Genomic DNA, 24,428 nt, shown 5'->3' with positions numbered 1-24,428 from the left:
CTGATCTCCTAGATCGGGCTTTTCATTTGCCCCAAGTGTGTTTTGGAATAACCCCTGGTTTAATTGTTTGGCTGTACCCTAGTACGCACACCAGAGGCTAATCAGTCAGTTGGATGCTAATGAAAGACCGCGCCATCTGTCTGCTTATTTAATGGAGTGTCAGCACAGAGCAAATAGGAAGTAATTGGATTGCCAGACACAGAGCCAGTTATTAGACTGTTTGCTATCTGATCGGGAAAATCAGAGGAGCAGAGAGGTGCAGCAAAGCTGATCTGATGGTGTCTGTTGTTGCAAGTGCCCACAATCTGCCGCCCAACGTTCACGGGCTTCGAAACCGCTGGCTCGCTCGAGTTGTTGCTGGTTTCCGTCCCCTCCAGAATCCATCCTTGCATTCATATTACAAATCATTATAATGCAATCTAATAAAAAACAGTTTGCGTAAAGATGGTGCCCATTTATAAAGCTGTCACCACAGCTACTCTATTAATAGAGCCATTTTAAAGATTTATAGTCAGCATATGTTACTTTTTACAGAAGCCAGATTGAGAGCTGTGGGGTTTGAGCACGTCGAATGTGCCACCAGATCACATTTAAAAATAATATGAATAATAAGTTAATTTTTACAAAGCTGTTGTGCTTCGGAGAGAATGTGAAGTTCAGGCAGGGGGTATCACTATTTCAGTGATGGTCAACAAACTAAATGTGATATGGCATTAAAGGAAATAGGATTTAATAGGAGAAGCTGAAGTTAGTGAACTCCATATTTCAGATCGCTTTGTGTAATAGGAAGACATTATGTGATGGTTCTGTTAACATCTTTATTGATGCATGATGCTAAAGCGTTTTATGCACATTTAAGGAAACCTCACGATATTTCTCTGCAATAGGCAGGAATTCATTTAGAATTGACTGTCAAGTTTGTTTAAAGTTATAATGCTTCTTAAGCAAGGCTGTGTGCATTTTCTACCTTGCACAGGGCCAAAGGCATCAGCAGTAGCGAAGTCATGCTACCTCTTGTGGTGCTGCGGGAAGCAGAGCACTGTCCTTATCGATGCGGCAAGTCACAAACAGGCAAAGCAGTGGGATCCTGTGGATTTAACTCTCCCATGGTCAGAGCTGGGCTGAAAGAGCCTCCAGGCATACGCATGCCCAGGGTTCACGTAAAATAAATGCATCACAGAACTTCTCTATAGAGAGAGATTGATTGACCATGGTTAGTACATTTATCTTCTGGCTTCTGCAGGATTGGATTTAAATTACAAATGGATCGACAGCGGGTAATTTAGTTCAGTGGTCATTTTGGATTATCATCTCCATCATGAAGCAATCTTGTAACTTCAAGGCAACTGGCAGGCTTTGCTCGACAGCAGTCTCATTTTGGGCTGGAAGCTGGTGGTTTCAGGGACTGGAGGGGAGAGATTTGGCGGCGCAGCTTGAGGAGACAAAAGGGGTGGCTGTGTGTAGGAGCAGTGTTTGCCCAGTTTCATATAAACTTTAAAGACATAAGATAATATATATTTTTTAATTTTTCTTTCTGTGACAAATGTTAAAGTAGCAGCTCATCAAAGCCGTGCTTCAGGCTGACGGTGAAGCCTGTTGCCTGGCTGCTGAGCTGTACACCGCAGCTCTTTGCTGTCCCCGTTAGCTTTACATTTTCCTCTTACCTGGATGTGCACAGCTGTGGTTCATTGGCGTCTTGATGATACCGTACCCCTCTGTAGTTCTGAGGATCTCGTGTTTTGCAAACATTCATCGCTTCCTGCCTCACCCCTACAAGCACGTAGCACTGCTTCTGTTTCATTAATGGGGAAGCTGAGGCTCCGTGTACCGAAACAACCCCACAACATTCCTCAATAAACGAGGAAGAGACACAAGCGTTTGACCACAGGTTTCCTACTTCCAGACTCGCATTGAAAAGAGCTGGTACATGCTCAACAGGATTAAAAGGAGGCTCGCGGCATATAGGGACCGAAGCTACTTTATATCTGTTCTCAGACTGAACTCCGAGGCCTCACAGCATAGTTAGGAGTCTGTAGGGGACGCGTGGAATAAAAGTGGAAGTCAGCTCCCAAAAGAGCCCGTGTAGGTTGGGCAGATACGAGGCTGCACACACGGACACACGTGTGGTCCCACCTAAGTGCGGCCTTGTGTAGGACAGCAGGCATGACGCCCCGCTCTGCGGTGACATCCGAAGGCCTTTTTATCGTGGTGCTGCAGGGTGAAAACCCGTCTCTTACCAAATATGCCCCAGGGGGTCTTTAGGATGTGAACAGAGCTCTAGTTTTCTAGGTTTGATCCGACAGACCTCTGTCAAGGTGTGGAACAAACCGCACGGAGTTGGATTTGTCTGCCTGAGAGGGACGGAAGGCCAACGCCAAGGGACGACTCTTGTGGGGAACCAGAGACATCACTTTTACATCCCACACTGGGCTAAAGATACTCCAGCCACCATTTTTCCCTTAACACAGAGGTGCTCTCCAGGAGAAGGTGTGGGTTTATGGGTTTCTCTGATGGGGTATACGCCATGTAGGATAAATAAATTGCTCCAAAGTGCCAGATCCCTCCAGTATTTTATGTGGACTGGGAGATCAGAAGGGAACGAAGAGGCCAAACGGCAGCCACATTTTGCTTGTAGAAGACAGGCAAATCTTCTCTTTGCTCAGTGTTTGTTAATAAGCATTGCCTGCTAATTCTTGTTGCTTAAAACATGACCTTGGGGTGTATTTTAGGTTGGTACCAAGAGTTACATCAGAATTCAGCCAACCAGTGTTACCATCAGTAGTTAGGATTCTTGTTTGCTCGTTATTGTGAATAATCAAAATGTCAAGCAGTTGTTCTGCCTCTGTAATAAATAACGAGGCACTGCTGGGCAAATTAGAGCACTACTGGGCACTTCTTAGGCAGTCATCACAAAGAGACAGCATGGTGGGAAAACGTTACGGAGAGCGGATCGAGGACTGTGCATCAGGACAGGGCAAGGTGAGGAGACGTTTGACTGAGTCCTGCAACTGAGCATATATTTACAACAACCAAGTTATGATGAGTTATTGCCTCCCAGCCGCATGTTCCTGGCCCTTTCTGCATGCCAAATACACCAAGGGTTGTGCTTTACACCAAGGATTGGGACACATCCAACCATTTACCGTGCCTCAGTTGAGGTGTCGTGACTCAACGTTGGAGATGACTCCTCCGTACCAAGCAGATGGAGATGATTTTGCACACACCGAGATGCCACGTTGGCCTACAGGAGACAAGTTGCATCGTGTGATGTGCCCTGTGCCCACGGGAAGGGGGGCAAATCCCCCCAGCCTCCACCAGCAGCTGCTGCTCCAGGAGCACCCGTGATCCTTATCCTTATTATAACGTCCACGTTAGCAGAACAAGCTGATGGGATCCATGCTCGAGTTACTCCCCTTTTGCCTGCCTTCAAAGAGGAGCAGCTGTGCTGCATTTGCTCTCGGAAGGAGCCACTCTTGGGTCTTCCAGATGTATAAATTCATATCTGTGGCACCGGTAATTGCTCTGTTTCATCTGCAGAAAGGGAAATAACATCTTTGCAAGAACAGCGTCTAGAGATAGAAGGGGAATAAAGATAGATTTTCGCTGCTGTAAATTCACAGGCCAAAAGACTGCTTTTTAACTCTGCAGAAGTGAGTGCCAGTGGAGCTAATGCCTTTACAAATTTATAACAAGGCTCAAAATATACCCAGCTTCTATTTCTAAGCAGTGTAGCGTAGCTCTCTTCCAGTGGTCTGTACAGTATATTTTCACGTGCTTTGCCTAGGACTGTGATGTTGCTGTGCATTTCCTAGTTTGCATTTCATAGCAACAGCTCCGAGTTTTGTCATTTTTTTCCTTTTGAAACTCCATTTCTCGGTGAGGGTCACCGCCAGGCTGTTCCTCGCTTAGATTTACCACTTTGGGGAAAGTCACGTCTGGATATTAGCAGAGGTTTGGCAGCTCCTGCGTGGGATGGAAATGCAGCTGTGTCCTGAAGCTTGCTCATGCCCTCGCAAGAGATGAGAGGATGGAAGATGTGAGATGGCAGAACTTTCCATCAGGTAGGCTCTTGCTAACATTGGCCATGCATGAATTTGTTGTGCCAGCTTCACTGAGGGAATCGCCACTCTGGCAGATGGGATTTACCTCTGACAAGATGAGAATGAACAGCAAGGAAGAGGCTTTACAGCAGTGCCCCCGTGCTGCCGTTGTGCAGCTGAAGCAGAGCAGAAGGATGTTTTTACCCATGCCCACACTGAAGGCTGTTAACGAAGGTGTTCAGTAACTGCTAGGGCTCCAAATACAGCAAGCTGAGTGCTGACTGCAACAGCAAAGCTTGGAAATTCAGTCTCTTCCTCACCTGGCCGCGTATTTCTTTCCCACCAGCAAGCAAATGAAAGCAGTTTTGAAACTCTGAGGAGGGGTATGGAAATGTGGGGTGCTCTTCAAATTATGCAGTTGGGAAAGTTGTAATTAACCCCTTAAAATCTGCCTTCGAGTTTCCATCTCTGCACAAAATTCCTCCATGGCTTTGCTAATACTGCTTGTGGTTCTGGCTTGGCGGCTTGGAGAGAGGCTTGGGAGCAGCAGGGTGTGATGTCTGTTCAAGCTCGGATACGCATCTCTCTACATGTTGAAACTTTAGATCTGATTAGTTCTGACTCTGCATCTTGTGGTCCAAACACTAGCCAATATTCCCCTCTGGAGACATCATAAGAAATTGCACTTGGTCTGTCTGCTGCTTGAAAGTCCTGCACTTCAAGAGTTAAGAGAGCACTAAATAAGCAATATTTTATAACACGAGATGACTGTTAAATAATATTATTATTTTTTTCTGAGTGTGTGGTGTTTGTAGTACCTTGGAGGCGATGACATACTTATTTTTATATTACACCTGCATGGGAGAGAAGTGTTACTTACCTCGATCTTGTGGATGAGCACCTACAAGACCGAAATAAATTATTTAAATCTCATATTCTTATAGCTGCTGTTAAAAAAAGTAGTTCTAGGCTTTTTCATCTTCCAGAGCTAAAGCTGTCTGCTCTATGGGGACAGAAGCTTTTATCACCTAGTCAGGCTAATTTTGAGTGGGGATTTCTGCTTGCACGAGGGGGGACTGGAGGGACGGGGACTGACTTTATAATCTGACCATTCGCCCAAACCTCTCGTCAAACTCATCCTGATGCTGACCAGTCTGGCCAGTACTACCAGTAAGTTCCTTCAAGCTGAAAACTTAGTATTTTAGTGAAAAATACTCCAAATGTGTTATTCTCTGTTAACACTAGTGATTTTTCCTAGTCACTACCTTCCTGGGTGTTTTCTGTACTATGTAATATTTCAGAATATTTCAAAGTAATTCGTCTGTTTTTGCTAAGGGTTTAAATACACTTTGCATAGTCAAATCACCATTGAGTGTCCCAGCACTGTTTATACTTTTATTGTGATTATAATTATAATTATAATCACATTTTGGGTCACCTAGAGAAGAGCTTAAACCTTTTTTCCTGCTGTTGTCCCTGCACACAACTCCCTTTGTACCAACTTTGCACAGAAGCCGCTCTATTATCTTATTTATAGCCATGATATTTATCAGCACCATGCTCCTCAGAGAAATATCAATCCTGGGGTAAGTGATAATGTAACCAAAATAATTCCCTATCGTCGAGTTTTTACACAAAATAATGAGCTTTCTGTTACTTTAGTACCTACCGGATTGATCTTCAATAAAAAAACGATCTCTGGTCTGTGAGCTGCAGTGGATGTTTTAATTTAATTGTATTTGTAGTATTCTGTACATAATGTGGTGGTCAGTACCTTTTGGTCTGGGAACATCGGTCATCTCCCTTTGGCAGAGAAGAGGGGTCAGAAGATGGACCACGCCGTGGGATGGAGGAGAATTAGGTTTCATTCCAGCCAGATCAGTATGTGAACTAATGGCATGCAGAAATTACAGCTTAAATCAGTAGTACCAGTTTGGTTGCACGGTTATTGAAATTATCTCTTCGCCTGGCCACGTTATCACAGAGGCAATAAATGAGGAGACAGAGATGTGCCTATCAAAGAGTTTGGCAGGAGAACATAATTGCCGGCTGTCACCTACTAACCATCTCCCAAAACACCCACTAATGGAGTAGGCAGGCTTTCTCGGCGGGGAATGGACAACCCAGGGTCTTCCAGGTGTCCTCAGTTTGAATGTGCTTTCAGACCTTGAAGAACCTAAAGTCTTGGATATTTTATCCCTAATTGCCTTGAGTCTGAACAACCAGTTTGGGATTTGCCGTTCTGTCCATAACCAGTGTCTACTTCAAAGGCTTTCTGATATTTCCTTTGTGGAAGCTCACCAGATCATTCATTCTGGCTACTTGAAGCTTCAATCACCGAGAGAAAAGAACAGTTATAGTGTCATGTGAAAATTAAACAAGCTGGAGTGCAAATTTGGGCAGAATGTCTGAAAGAAAAAAATCGTAATAAGGTTTTGGAACTTTTTATTTTTGCTGTCATTCATTTGTTTGAGAAGGGAATTTCAGGTAGCATTATCATCATTAAAAAAAGGGGTAGTTGATGTTATGCACTTTCAATGACATGTCTTCAGTTTCTTTTAATGGTATTTTAGAAGAGATCTGATAACAAGAAGACAGAAGAAAGCCTAGGGAAGGTGAAAGTTGTAGGTTTCTAAATCAATCCATATAGCTTTTTTAGGCTTTATGTTTTTTATTACGCACTTTCAGCCCAGGTAAGACAGTACTCATAGGCAATTAAGTTGCGAGTTAGAATGAATTAAGTTTTGTGAAATGGTTTGCCTTTTTTTTTTCTTCTTTAATCCAAATGACTGTCATTTACAAAGAGATACTTCATTTTACTGAAAGTGCTTTTCTGTCTAAGGGGAATGCTTAATTGCAGCCACAAATCACCTCAAATGCTTTCATAGGAAGATAAAATAAGTTAAAAATCGTGCATCATTTTGAAAATGCAGGTTCTGAATTCAATATAAGATGCAGATTTCTATTTTTTAACTCATCTGCTTTCTTCAAGAACTCTATCCTAGCCAGACATCGTGTAAAAGTGTTCTTCAGGCCATCCCAACAAGCCTTTTTAGGATCTGAAACAATTACCAGGACTATCTACAGTGACCATTATCCAAAAACTGGTGACAAACCTCTCTCCGCATTTTTATTCAGATAAAGCATCTTTGCATTTTGTAGGTCTGGAAACTACAGTAGTTATGATAAATAAGTGTAATTGCTCGGCATTAGGGGAATTTTCTATCCCAACTGTGCCACGTGGCTCATTCTCAGGCATTTAGAGAATATACCCGCACAGTATGTTCACCTTTATAGGTTTTTTTCAGTTTTTGTGTGCCGGTGAGAGATGATTTTAAATGCAGTTGTTGATACTGTTTCAGAAACCCTACTATATTACAACCGAATGGTTCTTTTTCTAGTAGAATAATCAAAGCAAATGAAATGTGAATAAAGCTGTTCCTCCAAGGCCTTCTTTATGGCCTGCTTTTACAGGGAGCCTTATCTCAAATTTCACTCTTTGGAGAGTAAAAAGAAAATAGCAGGGGATAAAAGTCCTGCGTGACACAGCCTTTCACCATCGTGGTGAGGTTTTTTTTGGTCATTTGGTTTGATGCACGTGCAGGTATGTCCAAAACCCGTTTGAAGAGCCATGCACGCATTGTGTGTCCAGATCTACCTCCCTTGGTGCTCCACTTCATGAAAATGCTAAGAACTTTCCACTGCTTTCATTTTTACTTACTCTCTCTAAGAGTATCATCGACCAGAGTGTGATTCCTTATCAGGTATGCTGGTTCACACACGGACATAAACGTTGATCTCTGGGATAGCCACGGATCATATTGCTTTTCTGACGTCTTAATAGTTACATGGCAGGTGTGTATGAATAAATGGGAGCATTTATGGGAAGTACTTTTAGAATATTTTTCTTAGATTCTGACTGGTAAACATTTTTTTTTTCTTATAAAGATTAAATTATGTTAGGATAAGATAACCAGAAGTATTTGAATTTTAAATAAATAAATAACACCGCGTGTGACTGTGAATGTGTCTGTGAAGCAGAAAATAGAGAATATCTGTTAGGTCTTTAATGCCACCCAAGGCTTCCCATTTATAAAACCTCACTTTCTTGTAATTTGGCTGGTCTTTAATTGCCAACTGGGGCTAGATTTATTTTTAGAAAAAATATCTCTAAAATACTTATTCTTTCTGAGAAAGAGAAGAAATACATTGCACATGTTAGCAAATTCTGGTGACCTTTTCTGTGGAAAATCTTCAGGCTGGGAATTTGCATCTTCGCATTTCTCAGTAAGAGCTGTTGTGTAAAGGTTGGGCCTTTCGCCGTTCCTCTGAAAGCACACCAAAATTTTGGCTTCGTTACGCACCTTTGGAGAAGTGCAGTGCTCACACCCGTGTCGAAAGCTTCTAGTTCATGATGGCTAAGCTTCTGGATGGGCACAGCTCTGCCCATAAAGAGGACCAAGCTAAGGGCAAGGACCTTGCAAAGGTCCTGAGCCAAGGGTGCCTTCCCTCGCCGTGATTTTTGGGCTCCCATACCCGCAGGGCTCTTTCTGCCCGCAGGAAGGTGTTGTCTGCCCGAAGTGCCAAGAAGAGAGGAGAAATATAGGATGCACAAGTGGGCTTGCGAGCCAAGAGAATTAAGAGAACTTACGGCCAAGTTCACAGAAGCAGGAGTCTCCTGAAGAAATGAGAGGCAAGAAGAATGAAGCTCAGTGCCAACAGCTTGGTGGGACTCAGTGGCAGAAGTTTCTCATTTCACATCACACGGATTTGCTGCTACATTGCTCCAGCCATGCAGTGAAGGGTTGCAGGGTCCGAGCCCAGTGACATTGCCCGTCTGAACACTGACCTTCAGGTTCCTGAGACAAGACAAGGATCTGCTGATGAGAGCAATAGTGCGCTACTGTGTAATTTGTAATTATACCACGACATCGTGCACAGCAGGCCAAAATAGGGTGACACAAGTCACTCCAATCCTTTCTTTCCCAGTCTTGTCAGTGTTCGATTTTGCATCCTCAACTCTCTTAAGAAATACGTAAAATTAATGTTTTCCAATAAATAATCTATTTCTGATGGCAGTCTGTATAAACCTGCCAATACAGAACACATATAGTGCATCACCGTTGCAGTGTAAAGTGGTAGGAGGATTCTTGGTGCAAATCTGCTGTGCATTTGTATTTGGATATTTATATCTTTTGTTTTACATTTATATCTTGCTCAGCCACCCTGGTAGCGTGCTCGAAGGGGTTTTCCCCCTTGGCAGGATGCAGGATGGAGCTGAGCAGTCGCTGCCTCGAGTGCTGTGTTCGCTGGGACCGCCAGCAGTTAGGACTCCTGGCTGGTGACGACGTGATGAGGACAGGTCGTCCTTCAACTGCAGCATGTCACAGCAGATAGGACCCCCATCCTCCTCCTGCTTTTAGGCTGTGCAGTGTAGCTGTACCACTGGAGTATGAAATCTCTGAACTTTTAGGGCTGTTCCCCACTGCAAGAGATGCTCAGACATCCATACGTTTTTCTTTACCTTTTCTCTACTTCCATTTTCTTCTCTGGAGATCTTTTGATTAAATGAAGACCTCAGAAAGCGTCTGTTTTTCATTACCATTATCATTTAATCGAGCTATCCTTGAACATTCAAACTTAACGTCTCTCATCCATATCCTCTAGTCCTCCGTGCCATGCACAGTTTCATTCTTAATAACTTTTTCCTGCTATCAAGTTTAAATCTGCTTTCCTAAGCTCTTGACCGTTTGTTCTTTATCACAAGTGTTGCTGAGCACTCATAAAATCCCCTCTTGCAGAGTCATTGCCATCTAGTAGCTTTCTCCTAATCTGTGATTACTTCGTGGTTTGTATCAAGTAAAATAAGGATATATTTTTTGATCCTTACCAGTATTAAGTGAACCACTGTTGTCTTGTTTACGCCGAGAAATTAAAGCCTGTTGGAACATTTCAACCACCAAGAATTCAGTTTTCTAATGAAGATAAAGTTTGCTGGAGATTGAAGCGTGGGTCTTTAGGAGAGATCTGAGCTGGTGATTAATGCCAGGTACTGGGAGCCCAAAGTTCTTAATTACACCTTTTGGTAGCACTGACCTTTCCTATGGCCTCGCGCAAGCAATTCAGTCTCTGCTGTGGGAAACACTTAGAAACACCATCAAGCTATTGCGGGATAAGGAGTTGACCGTAGGTCAGCACATTCGAGCTCTTCTAGTTTGCTGGAACTTTGTATGTGGCCGTTCTCCCTCTAAAAGTTGCTTTGCATTTGTGTTGGCTTAGCCATTTTTAAGCATTTTTAAGGATTATAGAACTGTGAGCTGTTCCCTTCACTTTATTGAAAGTTGCTTATTTCAAATGCAGGTTGCTTTGTCTCTCCTTTCCCATCTGAAAGAGATACAGTGGTATTTGGCTACGTGGTGCAGGTATTATAAGAGCTAATTCACTTCTTTTTTATGAGTTCTGTGCATCAAAAGCACTGTGTAAATAAGGTTACAGAGAAATTGGAGAATATTACAAATTTGTTGGCTGACACGGAAAAAATGCAGTAAGTCAGTTTAATGTGGCTCCATCAACCTTGACAGCACTCCCTTAAGAACATCAGCGGTTGTCACTCAGAGCTGGTGACATTAGTCCTATTATTTCGGAGATAAGCCCAGGAGTGGTCGCACTGCTCCCTTCCCAAATGACTCCACAGCTTCCCCGTTTGATAAAGCCTATTCACATTATCGATCTGTGAAAGCCGGGGAGTAAAACTGCCGTCCTCTGCACTTCTCTCCATGCAGCATCTCTCCTTGGCGAGGCGGTTTTCAGACTTAATGCGAAGGGTCCCTCTGCAGAAGCAACACCTGCGTCACCAAAATGCGTCGCTCTGGACTGACGGAGTCAACACCGCAGAGGCTTTAGGGAGCAAAATTGTTTAGATTTGAAAGAAATCATGCTGCTACGATTGACAGGAGCTCTGGGGTCAGTCCTTTGAAGGGAAGCTGCCTCTGCGATGCTGAACGTGGAGACAGAAAATGTACGGGCAATGAAGCAGAACCCGTTGAAGTTTTGGGGGATAAGATTATTCCCCAAAAGTCATCCCTAAGTTAATGACTTAGCTAGGTCATCCCTAGTAAATGCTAACCACTCTGAAACTATTTGAAATGTGTCAGTTGAGAGAAAAAAATCTTCTGTAGTGAAGAAGAGGTGGCTTTCAGGGTGCAGAGGGTGATGCCACGTACATTGGGAGGTCCAGGTTCAAACACTTGCTTCTGCTACTAATCTGTAAATCAAAGATGAAAACGATCCCAGCCCATCCAGAAGTGGAATTAAAATATAACAGAGAGCAAGGCACGTGCATGCAGTGATGACGAAGGCAATACAAATACCAGCCATGTTTCTCTCTTTTAGATAGAATATCTCAGTCTGTTAGGACCACTGATACTAATCCCTAATTATTTAAATATATAAAAAATTGAATTATTTAAATATATATAAATTTGAGACTTATTTTGTTGCCTCAAACGTAAATGAAAGAAATGATGGGGTAGTTTCTAGAAGAAACTCCTATCTGGTAAACAGATGGCATCACTGAGATAAAGATATTTTGCAGGAGGAGATGGCAAACATTTTGTGCTAAAATATTCCCGGAATCGGTATGCTGCTCTGCACACACAGGAATGGGATCCTAGAATGGAACAATAACGCATAATAAAAATATAGCATTATACAGACATGCATAATGCAGTATGATAGTGGCATAATATACATTCCATTGCTTCTTTTTTTTTTCCTGGTATCTCTAGACTTTGAACTAGAATATACTTGCGTTCATTTTAGAGATGGGGAACTCAAGTGTGGGAATTGAGTGACCAACACCAGAAGGAAGTTTGCCTTTTCAAAGTGATTTCTGACATCCTGATTACTTTGGGGGGTTTATTTTAAAAGAAGTGGTCTCGCCAGTATGTCTCAAGTAGAGCAAAGTCAGTGATTTTTGAACAGCTAAACAGGACTCATGTGTGGGGTGTGGATTCTCACCAGTTCTCCATTTTGTCGGTTCTCCTTCCCCAACCATCGAGTCGGTCTCACGAGCTGTTGGCATTTTATGGATATTTTGGTGGCCACCTTATAGATCTTTTCTACGCTTCACACCTCATGTCATAGTCTGTCTTGTCTCCCCCACTGCCGGTGCTTGGCTCTCAGATGTAGGAATTGGAAATGCAACACAAACACATTTAACTACGTGGTTTAACTACATTGAGTTCTTCCTTTTGTGTTTTCCAGATTCATCAAGGAGATAGAGCACGCCATGGAGCTCGGCCCAGCCAAACAGTGTCCGCTCCGTGAGTTCCTCACCATGTACATCAAGAACATCTTCCTCAATCAGGTCCTGGCTGAGATCAATAAGGAAATCGAAGGAGTCACGAAGGCATCTGATCCCCTGAAGATCCTGGCTAATGCAGATACCATGAAGATCCTAGGGGTGCAGAGGCCTCTCCTGCAGGTAGGAGCTGAGTGAACTTCCAGCAGCCTCTTACTGTCCATCTAACCATGACCCGGTTGTGTATCTGACATGAACACACAAAATTTGTCTATTAATGTTAACTGCAGTCTCTTGCAGTGTTGCTTCTAGTGTATATAGTCTTTCCTCTCCCAGTCTCTACACGCAGGTGTGTAGGTGAGTGTGTCTCTCTTGATAAATATACCAAATGTGCAACTAATGGCATCCTTGCATCTTTCCTGACATGTACCATTATTAAAGCACCTGGCTGTCATCATGATGACTCGTTACCAGCCTTAAAGCCCTACAAAAAAGCTAATTTTCAAGGTTTTTGATGACGTGTGTCTCCCTTAGAAGTTCTGGGGATGCTCACAAATCACAGAGCTGTGCGATTGGGCTAAACACACACGGCAAACTACCAGGGAGGAGCAGAGAGGAGGTTTTGCTGCCTCCCAAGTGCAGTGTGTTTGTGATTTATGTGGTGCTGGTGCAGCAAGGCAGCTGTATTGCTTCCTCAGCCAGATAAGAGAGATTGGAGAGATTCGGCTTTGAAGTTAAGAGTATTTATATGAGAGGTCTCTTATGAAACAGATTTTAAAGCTCTGATGTGGAGCAGTGATAATAGCAATAAACACACTTCTCAGCCTAACTACATGGGTAACAGGACAGTTCAGAAGCCTCAGAAAAATATTCTTATATTATACTTGTTGCATGGGACTAAAAGGAATGAATTAACTGTCAGCTCCAACTCTTGCTGTGATTTGGGTCAAGCTCTTTTAATCCTTTTAAATAACTCCCTCTTATCTATAAAATCATCTCCTCAGGGATCAATAATGTTTACAATGTTCTTAGGAAACTTAGTGCATCTCCTAGGATTTGTACGGCTGCTTTCCACCTTAGTTTATATCTTTAAAATATGTGCATATTTTAATGATATCTAATAACAGCAATAACTGTTGTTAGTGTTATTATTTGGGAGAAGTCCTTAGGTTTTCTGCATTTTTTAATGGTTGCTAAAGCTGTGCCCATCTGGATGCTTTGGGGATGGGGATGGGATGGTTCTTTCAGAGGCAAAGCAAAATTAGATTCCTTCTGAGAGTTTTCAGAAGTCTTTAGAGGGGAATGGGATCCTTAGAAGGGAGCCAGAATCTTCTCTACGTGGTTCAGAAAATCTCCACGAGTTAAAATGATGTCTTGGAGCAGGCACAGCATCCCTGGGCTAGTTTCTTCCCAAGATACACCTTTAACAGCGTTCTCAAACTCTGCTATCACAACTGAGAGGTGGATGAATAAAGCCCTTTGTAAATAAAAAAACAACATAAAAATTGTTTCAGCCTCGCTGTTCACTGAGCATGCACAATGTAAGTTTACAACAGGGCATTGCAACGAGAGCAGTTTATGGCTGGGTGTCTTCGTGTTGAGCCCTCTTGTAAGCTGAAGATGGATTTGATGACATTTGTCTTTTTTTTTTTTCCCTTGGCACTGCGAAAGTATTGCCAATCAGGTGTAAGATGTTATAGTAAAATCGCAGCAGGAGTGGTTATGAAACAACAGCTGAGTATTGAAAACAACTTTAATGAGAACAGAAGGAGTTTTATAGATCAAGAACTCAAAAGCGTTGGCTGGGCAGGGATAGCAGGAACACGGCAGAGTGGGGAAGAAATGACAAAATACACCCTTGTTTTACAATTATCTGCAGTGCTAGTAATTCCTCACCGTTGCAAGTGCCTAGGAGAAGAGAAATAGGACAAATCTGTGACACTTGTAGAAGTCTTCCAAACCTTGATTTTCAGAACAGGGTAGAAAAAAAAAAATTTAGGGCACTTCTGGCTTCCGCAACAAGAAAACTATCTGAAGATTGAAACTGTGAGTTACAATAAAAAGCAAAACTCTACTTATTCGTGGTTTCAAGGCTCCATTGTGGATGTTGCTTAAAGTTAATTTGGGGATAATAGAAATAATTTGGTGTATTGTGTTGTACTGTGTATTGTTTGCCTTTCTTTTGTTTTGTCTTCTGAGAATCAAAGCGGGTGAGAGCCTGAACTCAGCCTGCGCAGGCGTCTGACCTTATCGAGAGCTGAAAATATTTTATAGTAATATTAGCATGTAAGCTTTGGAACAGGACCATGAGGGCTGTTAACCTTACAAATTTGTTTTGGATTTTTAATGCAGTAATGTATTTCTGTGGATTGTAGCTTCGTTGGGAGCCAATGACAATGTGTTATATCAATACATTTTCTTAAAGTTCATTCGGGGTTGAAGAGACAGAATGGGTTGGAATTTTCTCGGCCAGCCCCTATAATTTATTTCTCATGATGGATGGAAATAATTTTGAACTGGAATTATTCTTGGTCAAAATGTACATGGTCAGAAGGTCTGCCTGTTCCCGACATTATAGAAGGGTAATTTTGTGAAAGAGAAGAAAAATTGCTGCCTCTTTGAACCAAGTCATCCAAATAGCTCCCTAAAATAATTTTATTGATTTTACATTAAAAGAAAAAGGGCTATTTCTACATTGACAGTGCTAGAGCCTGAAATCTTTGCCCTCATCGCATCATGGGTACAATGAAAATATAGTGTGTAGCGTGAATGATCCTTGCACGTCTCTCCCAGTGCTGTGTTACTTTTTCCTGCCTCGTGTCGTTCGTGGAGGGGTTCATGGTTCAGCCATCCCACTCCTTTCTATCCTGAAGATCTTTCAGAAGCTTCTGCAACAGGAGCTGGAGCTGTGATTTGAACACGACTCGAGGATTTATCAGTTCCCACTGCACAGGCTGATAATAGCTGCTTTTTGATAACTATCAGCACATGTTTGAACTGAATTAGCTTAGAGATGAGAGGTTTTCTAGCATCCTCTGCCATCATATCCTCACAGACAAATCCAGTTCTTTAAAGATTATGCCCCCCCCAAAAAAATTCAGCTACCCATTGTAAATACTACAGTTAAAGAGGAGGATTGTTTTATTTTCCATTCTTCCAGCTTTAAATGTAAAATATTGTAAATCCGTCTCCTTTTAAGAGGGACTGAATAACCATGAAACTAATTTGTTTCAGAATTATTCCACATTAAACTTTATGCTGTAATTGTTTAAATCAATACCAAATTAGGCTACAAGCAGCTCGACAGCTTTCTCTAGCCTGTTCTCGTACGGTTCGTGTCGAAGTGATAAATCTTCCCAGCTAGGTGGGCGCAACTAACAGTGGCCTTGGACATGTGGTGCCCCGTCTCCATCCAACAAAAAGCGCACGTTGCTTCCATCATAAAACCCTGTACCAGCAGAGCAGGATTTTCCCTCAAAGCATCAGTGCAACCGTTGTTTTTTAGCGCAGAATTACGCAGATGACAGGCACGATAGCTCTCTGGCAGTGCTCCAGCGGCTGAAAACCCAGCAAAAAAACCTCCTTCGGAAGTCAGAGCGTGCAGCTGTTTGCAGGATAATGACTTGCTGGAGCTAATTACCCCATCGCCCGCACCGCTTAGCCTGCGCACAAAGTCACTCGCCTGTGACTTTCCAAGGAGATGTCGCTGGTGGCTTTGGCATGTTTTCTTCCCGTCAAATTACTGGGTATTAAGAAGAAGAACGGTCACAGTGAGTGGCATTTAAATGGCTCACCAGTAGTCATGGGTGCATGCTTTGATAGCAAGTAGATGTTATTATTTATTAGTGTAAACAAATTGGTTGTCTTTTCAGGCTGGCTTCCAGCAATCAAAATCCATTAAGGACCAGGCTTGGCTGATCAATTGGATTTTTCCCATTCAGGGACAAGTGTAGCTTCAGAGGCATCACCTGCGGTTCTGGTCCTTGCATTTCAACTATTTTATGGTGACACGGCGTCTAAAACAGTATGAAGTGCTTTGCAGGTGTTTTCATCTCTCATGTGGTGTGTTTGTTTTGTCTGTACAGCCAAAATGTCAGGAGGTTAAGACTGACCGAGTCAGTGGCAGGATTTCCAGCTGAACCCTAGAGTCCTGAATCCTCTTTTTCATTTGGAAATGAGAGACAAAAATCTCTCTGTGGGAGTCTGAATCTCCCTATTCCTTTAAATATTTCTTTAGATAATTCTTCCTCTAGGGGAAACATTTAGAGTAGTTACTGCCTTTTGTGGAAGCTTTTACAAGGCTCCCATGTAAGTCATCTGCAGATGTGTAAGTTCTCCACTGAGGCTGATCGTGGAGCTGTAAGTTACATAAAAGCAATTGCTAGCTTTAGGCAAACCATTATGGCAGTGCTTCAATTTATTTTAAAAATCAAGTTTAACATGCACATTCAGTAAAGCCTAGGTAGGAGATGGCTTTAAGTTGCACGTACTCCTATTGAAGCAGAATTCCTTGCAGGCAGAATTGTTTTCTTCCTCTCCAGGAGTGGAAAAGCAAAGTCAGTTTGCACAAACCATGCTAAAGATGTGACTCAGGTTGGACCCAAAGGAAGCAGTTGCACATGTGAGGTCTCTGTGGCCTGTTATTAATCCCTGCAGCCACTGGGTGTCTCTTCCACTGGTAGGTACAACGCTGCGTTGGAGTTGGCCAGAATCCATATAACCCGTCTTTGTAAATCCAGGTTAATATTCCATGTCTCTCATGACCGGAGACTCAACACTAAGCTGCTCTTGACCATGTGATTTTTATCTAGAACATGTGAGAATGGATTCCTCATTTAAACAAACTTTTCGAGAGCAAGCAAAATCACGGCTGATCTACCTGGAACGTGCTCTATTAGAAATTAGCACCGCAGAGAAATGTAAAAGCCCAAGTCGTGATTGCAAGCAGTGGGAGTTGGGTGCAAAATGTGATCATGGTGCTACCTGAAACCACCTACTTGTTCTGTTCACCTCACCAAGTATCTATATATGATAGATATCATTACCAGTATTTCTAGATATTTAATAACCATGTTTGAATATGTACATACCCAGTGTCATAGGATCATAGCAATGTTGGTTGAAAAGTGACCGCTGGAGGTTGATCTCATCTGTCTGAACCTCCAGCACAAAACTAAACTCCGGCCAACACCAGGTCAGATCAGTCAAGGCTTTTTCTCAGAATCACAGAATGTTTTTGGTTGGATGGGATGCCTAGAGGTCATCTGGTCCAACCCCTCTGTTCAAGCAGGACCATGTGAGCTGCTTGCCCAGGAAGGACGACTCTCAGTAAGTCTTGAAAACTTCCAGGGATGGAGATTCTCTGGGAAATGGTTCTGCACTACTCTCCTGCTGGAAGGTTTTTTCGTAGGTCTAACCTGAGTCTCCTGAGCCACATTTTTTGACTTCTGTCCTTTATTATGTCACGTGTATGATATACAAAGCAGACCAAGAATCTTCACTTAAACCACATAGTATTTTTGTTTTGTGGAAATGCGAAGCCTGCTGCACACAGTTCAGCTCTTACATCCATGTAAAACGTATCATAGACAAATACATAATACAATGAGTGAGCAATTGGTAAATGGGTCAGGCTCAAAGGGTTGTAGTAAATGGGGTTACGTCAGGTTTGCAGCCAGTCACTACTGGGGTTCTGCAGGACTCCACTGCAGGGACAGTTCTCTTTAATGTTTTCATGTTTAAAGGACTCAAATGTGTACTGAGTTTACAGCTGAAACTAAATTAGGAGGAACTGTTGAAGAAACAGAAACCTTGTAGAGAGATTTTGGCAAACTCTAGGACTGGGAAATCGCCAGCAATATGAAGTTTAACAAGAGAATATGCCAGATACTGCATCTGGGACATGCCCTGTATATATGTATAGAGTGTGGGACGAAAGGCTGGAGAGGGGCCCCATGGAAAGGGATCTGGTGGTTCTGATCAGGACCAAGTTGGACATGAGTCAACAGAGTGCCCTGGCAGCCAGGGAGGCAACTGCACCCTGGGGTGCCTCAGGCACAGCATGGCCTGGGCGAGGGGGGGGATTGCCCCGCTCTGCTCCGTGCTGGGGCGGCCTCACCTCAAGCACTGTGTGTGGTTTTGGGTGCCACAATATAAGAAGGACATAAAACTATCAGAGAGTGTCCAAAGGAGGGCTACGAAGATGGGGAAGGGTCTAGAGGGGAAGACGTGTGAGGAATGGCTGAGGGCCCTTGGTGTGTTCAGCCCAGGCCGAGGGGAGGCCTCATGGCGGCCTGCAGCTCCCTCACGAGGGGAGCGGAGGGGCAGGCGCTGAGCTCTGCTCTCTGGGGACAGCGACAGGACCCGAGGGAACGGCATGGAGCTGGGACAGGGGAGGGTCAGGCTGGGGCTTAGGGAAAGGTTCTGCACCCAGAGGTGGTCGGGCGCTGGGACAGGCTGCCCAGGGACGTGGTCACGGCACCGAGCCTGATGGAGTTCAAGAAGTGTTTGGACACCGCCCTCAGACACAGGGTTTGGTGTTTGGGTGGTCCTGTGTGGAGCCAGGAGTTGGACTTGGTGATCCTTGTGGGTCCCTTCCAACTTGTGATGATTTGTGGCTCTATGTGTCAGAGCTACATTAAATGTGAGGCAGATCCAGTAATCCAGCGTCCGTATTACATCCACTTCTGCCTGTGGTTGTATCTTGGTATATCTGATCTCTGGTTTAAATTATTCCGGTGTTATTAAAGTATACTTCCCTGTTTTGTGCTACTAGGGTCAATCTAGCTACAGTGATCTTGACAGTACTAGAGATGAAAGTGTCTATGGAGGGGTTATGAATCTAATCAAAAGATGTCATGGGAAAAATAGACCAGTTAATAAAAAGAGATCACCCAGTCTTGTATCCCTGAGCAATTACATTGTGCTTTTCATCAGTAAATCTTAAATGTTTTTTTTTCAAGAATTTAATTGGTAAAACTTGCTATTCAAAGACTGCTTTTCTAGCATGGCTTTCTCACTAAATCTTTGTGTTTGTACTACATCAACTAACATCATTCCTAGGGTCCAATACTTCACGGTGAATTCATGTCATTAACTCCACTTGCTCAGGGTTGTGTCTGCTCGGTTATTTTAGAAGACTGCCCGGGCCAGGAAAGCTGCATTTCCAACCGTAAGCTCTGGGTTTGAAAAAAATGATGACTTGCTCTGAACATCCTTGGGAACTGGCAGCATCAGGTTGGAAAAGCACAACCTCCTGAGCTGCTGGTGGCGAGAAACCCAGCTGGAATGGGGTCAAACCTCGTGTTTTCAGGGCAGGTTGGAAGGTGTGGATCAGCTGCTGTCTCTTTTGATCTTTGGGCTGCAGGACTTTTTGGTGGACAAGCAGGAGAGAAGTAATGGTTTCTGACAAATCTGCTGACAGGGATGGAACCACATTAGCACTCTGTCAATCTGATCTTCCAAGAGCTGCCTTTTTTGAGACGTATTTGACTTTACCGGCTATCAAAGGCATCCTCAGTTTTTGGTCTATATGGGAAGCAGCAGGAAGCGAAGGGAGAGATGGATTGCCGCATGGCCAACACGAAGCTGTGGGGATCAGCTGCTCGCAGGGAGCAGAAGGGGCGTTAAGCCCTCAAGGTTACTCCGGGAGCTGGAGTGAGAGCAAGGAGAGGTTGTCTTTGCCTCTGTGAATTTTCTGTGTCTGTTTTTTCTGGTCATTAGTCTGATAAGCAGGACTCTAGCCAAAGTGGAGAGGGAAACATACTCCAATTCTTGCACACTAGAGATGGCTGAAATGTAAAAGAGAGTTAAAAAAAAAAAAAAAAAGCTATCACTGTCTTCTTGGCCTCGAAGATGGACATCTCACTGTCTGTGTCATTGTAGTTCCCTGTACAGCTTCTGGATTAATCCCGTCTCCATTGACGCAGTCTCTATTGACCTGGAAGGGTTTCCCATTTCTTTTGCTCCTGAATTAACGTATTTTTTTTAGGGTAATGGGAGAAACTACGTGCATTGTTTGCTTCCCTCTTTCTAGTTCCTTTTGGTAGGATTTTAGTTTAAAATCCTACACTCACCATGCATGCAACTATTTCTGTCTGGCCAGAAGTCAATGGGAGCGTGCAGTAATTCAAGTGTATGGGATGTGCCAGTATGGTACCGGGAACGCCTCCGAGATGCTGAGCACATCAGCTCCTGCTGCTGCCAGTGGTACACAGAGAAGCATCCACATCTTGCAGGATTAACCCTTTTAAGGGAACTTTGCTGCTGTCGCATTTACAGTGTTCATCCTCACCCTGGACCATGTGGCAGTTCACCAAATAATTGCTGAACTGATAAAACCACTACGATTTCTCTATGTTTTATTGTATTTTTTATTTGTTTTCTTCTTGCAGTCAATTCTTCCATAAGTTGGGACTAAAACAAATGTACCTTCTCCAGCTACGGTCACAGGCCTTGATTGATTATTTTAATTAGCAGAACAGCCCAGACAGGCTCCTTCACCAGTAGTATTGTGCACATAAATCCTCATTTTGCCTCACATGGCTGAGCCCACATAGCTGGTGTCAGAAACAGCCCCTGTTATCTTTATGTCCAGAGGAGAAGCCATTTGGCTTGGCCGCACTCCTGTTTGTTTAAACGTTAAGCTGCACATTTTTCATTTGTAACCTCGTTAAGCGTATGGTGCCCATGGCAGGAGGGCACGTCCCAGCGATGCAGAGGCAGAGCTGCCCTTGTTCACCCAGGAGTGCTTCCAAAAAGTAAGTGTGAAAGCTTAGATACTGCAATCACCAAAGCTCCACTTCACCCAGCTTTCCTTCCTTCCCTCCAGCTACCTTTTTTTTCCTAGGTGTTTCTTCAATTTTAAATCGGTGTTTTGACTTCTCGAGGGTTGTTTCTGTGATGGATGACCATATCTGCAGTGTCCAGAAGGCTCTTAGCAGCCACTTGTGAGTACCTACAAAGGCAAAGTGTGATGAACTGCACTTAAAGGAGACGTGTATCTCTCTGTGGCCAACAGCCCACCGAGATTCTCTTTCTTAACCGTCTTTTCACTAGCAAAGTTTAATTGCTTGCTTTTTGAAACTTGGCGCTGCTAATTTGGGGTGTTTTTTTTTTTTTTTTTGACTGTCCATGCACTTCTCAGTTCAGGGTTGTGCCCCTTCATCACAACAATACATATTTTTTCCTCTTCCCTTTGCCTGACTTGCTTTGTGAATCCCAAATCCGATCTGACACAACGTGCTTCATAGACAACTTTAAGAAAATAAACTTTCCTGCACTCTTGCTGGGCTCATTGAAAGTCACTTTTTTTTTTCCTTGCATTTGAAGCCTGAGCCCATTTCATTTAGGAAGAATAACTCTAATTTCTAATTTTTTAAATGTTTTCCTAATCAGAAGTGCTGTATGAGAAGAGCCATTGCATTTTAAATAATTGATGGCTACTTTATTGAGTTGTCAGCACTAATTCATCCTCCTTTTGAAGTGCTTGGATGTTCAAAGGAGTAATCCTTTAACAACATGCTCATTTTTTGAAGAAAAGTTCATTTTTATAATTACTTTTTTTTTTTTTTCACCGTGGAGTGTAATTGTAGCCGTGCTGTGAGGGGGAGGGATGAAGTACCTTCCAGCTCACGCAGGCTCTAAAATGCCTTTATTACTACTTTTGCTGCTAATTTCTCTGCCTCCTTCCTTTTGCAGAGCTCTAATTATACCTGTTTTAAAAGTGCATTTTGAAATATGACACCTAGTTCTCATAGAGAACAAAAGAAAGATTAATCTATTGTTAAAAGGAAAGGTAGAAAGCTATTTTTTTTTCTTCAGGGGCCACCCCTCCCTGACAAGCCCCATTCAGTGGGAGGACTGCAGAGAAGTAGCTGTGATTTTGAAGGAAGGGACTTGTCAACAGGAGAGCTTAAAAAACAAAAAACAGAGGCACAGATGCTGTGATCAGAGCATTCCTTCTCGCACAGTGGGTTTCCCCTCCTTCCCTCTGCTGGCAGAGGGAAAGGTTTTTGTGAGAGCATATAAACTTTGCTAGCAGTGTAAAGGTTAATAGCACTCTAACTTACATCTCAAAGAACTGAGGGAAGACAGTAAATTAAAAGTTTCCCGTCCCAGGACTAACCTGTAAACAGACCCTTTCTTTTCCAAAAAAAAATAATAATAGGTTTGCGCACACACACACAAAGCAGAATGGTGACTTTTTTTTTTTTTTTTTGCAAATGATCTGCTTTTGTGCTGTGATTTTTACCTGCACGAACTTCACCTTACAGAGGGTAAAAGCTCTTCCCTTGCATTACCCACCGGGCTGCTCCGTAAAGCTGCTGGGTGGTGCCACCTTCTGCAGCCCCCATCGCGGTCATTGTGGGCCCGATCCAGGGCTCGCTGGGGAATTTCAACCATTAGGCCTGGCTCTTCTAATTAAAGCATTTGGAGACTTTGTGTCTCTCTAAGGTAAACTGAAACACGGAGTGAAAATAGAGTGAAATGGTATAACTCTATGGGAAAGCCCCGCCACGGGCTGTGTTCTATTTTAATTAATTAGGTGCCGATTATAGCTGCTGGAAAAGGTAAAGATGAGAGAAAATTGAAGAGCATTCAATGTGTGAAGATGGTATCCCAGATTCTGATCTCAGCTGACCTTGAAGTCAATGGAGTTACACTGTATTTCTTCCAGCACAAGTGAGATGAGATCTATCCCATTAACTCTAAATAATGTCCGAAGTCAGTCGTTTTAAACATTAAAGGCCAAGAAAAGATACAGTCATTCAGCTGCATCCGACTCCCGTTTGCATGAATAGCATCAGCCTCAATAACAGGCTTGAAAATGAAGCAAACCAAACATTTCAGGCCACCAAAGGAGCTCTGATTGTTGAAAAACGCTTCTAGCAAAAAGGCACTGAGATTTCTCTGCTTAACTGTCTATTTTCTCCTTGAAAAGTTACGTCAGAAAGTGCTTTAGGGGCAGGTAGGTGACAGGTTGAACACCCCTCTTTGGTATTAACATGTCATTTCATATTTAATTCCTGCTATGTTGTTTTCCGTTGCACCTTGGTGGAAACAACGCAATTCCAAATTTCTGCAGCAGCTCCCCGTCCTGTGTCCAGCCACTGTGATATTTCCACCCATGACAGAGGAAACCTACTCACCCTCAACTAAAACTGTCACTTCACTTTTCCTTACTTTATTGCACAGATGTACCTGCTTTCTACTCCGTTTGTCCCCAAATCACTGCAGTAGTTTCTCTGGAATGAATGATGACTGACAACATCTGTCTGTATTTCTTCCAGTTGAAAGACGGCTGGGAAAAACAAACATTTTGTCAAAAGGAAGAGAGCTTGCAGTGCCTGGACAGTCATCTGGCACATTTTGGAGGTGACCACAAATCAGAAAATATTATTAATCACCTTTCTTGTAGTTAGAAACTTCCAAGTAGTGAAGGTTGACCTGTTTGCCTGGAGGTTTAGCTGCAAAAATGCACACGAGCTAGGGCGTCAGTGCTCACACCCACGTGCTAGTCGATCACAGACCTGAAAATAAAACTATTTGTGTCTTGGGTCTTCCTGGAGTGCTTGAAGAACTCTCCCTAGAGACCCTTTGACTGTGCCACTGTCGTTGCTGCCTGTACAACGGAGCACAGTCTGCAGACCATCAGGGCATGGTGATGGGTCCCCACGGGTGACATAGGGAAATGGTGCCATGGTGTAACAGCTGCAACTGCAGGCTTCTAGGGACGTAAGAAATGTTTTGAAGGCCCCACTCCCGGATTAGCAAAGGCGATCTAATCATAGATCTAATCAAAACAAAGCGGTATCTGAAAGCTATTTCTTTGGCCCTTGCCTGCCTCTTTATCTAAAGCCCTTTTTCTCATTCCCAGGTCAAAGGGAGCGGCCAATGCTCACCGTTTATTTTGCACCTTGGATTTCTGCTGGGTTAGAAATTATGTTTTTACGTTCGTATTCATTCCTTCCAATATTGCTTGGGATTTGGAGATTTTGACTTGATTCTTAGTTCTTCCTAACGAATTTGTGTACAAGATGTGCTTGTTTTCTGGCTTGTAAAGGCAAAGTGTGAAATAATCACAA

General features: G+C 43.2%; 1 protein-coding gene across 5 annotated transcripts in view; it reads left to right on the top strand.

The window, feature by feature from the left end:
• EXOC4 (exocyst complex component 4) overlaps nucleotides 1–24,428 on the top strand; it is a 381,730-nt gene that overhangs the window by 266,176 nt on the left and 91,126 nt on the right. For all 5 annotated transcript variants that reach the window (XM_048062635.2, XM_048062633.2, XM_048062634.2 and 2 more), the window contains one exon: nucleotides 12,306–12,525. In XM_048062635.2, coding sequence (XP_047918592.1) covers nucleotides 12,306–12,525 — 220 coding nt within the window. The remainder of the gene's footprint in view (nucleotides 1–12,305; nucleotides 12,526–24,428) is intronic.

Source organism: Anser cygnoides, chromosome 1 (assembly GCF_040182565.1).
Source record: "Anser cygnoides isolate HZ-2024a breed goose chromosome 1, Taihu_goose_T2T_genome, whole genome shotgun sequence".
Classification (NCBI taxonomy): Eukaryota; Metazoa; Chordata; class Aves; order Anseriformes; family Anatidae; genus Anser; species Anser cygnoides.
Note: the sequence above shows the minus strand (reverse complement) of the source record. Positions and strands in the feature narration are given on the sequence as shown.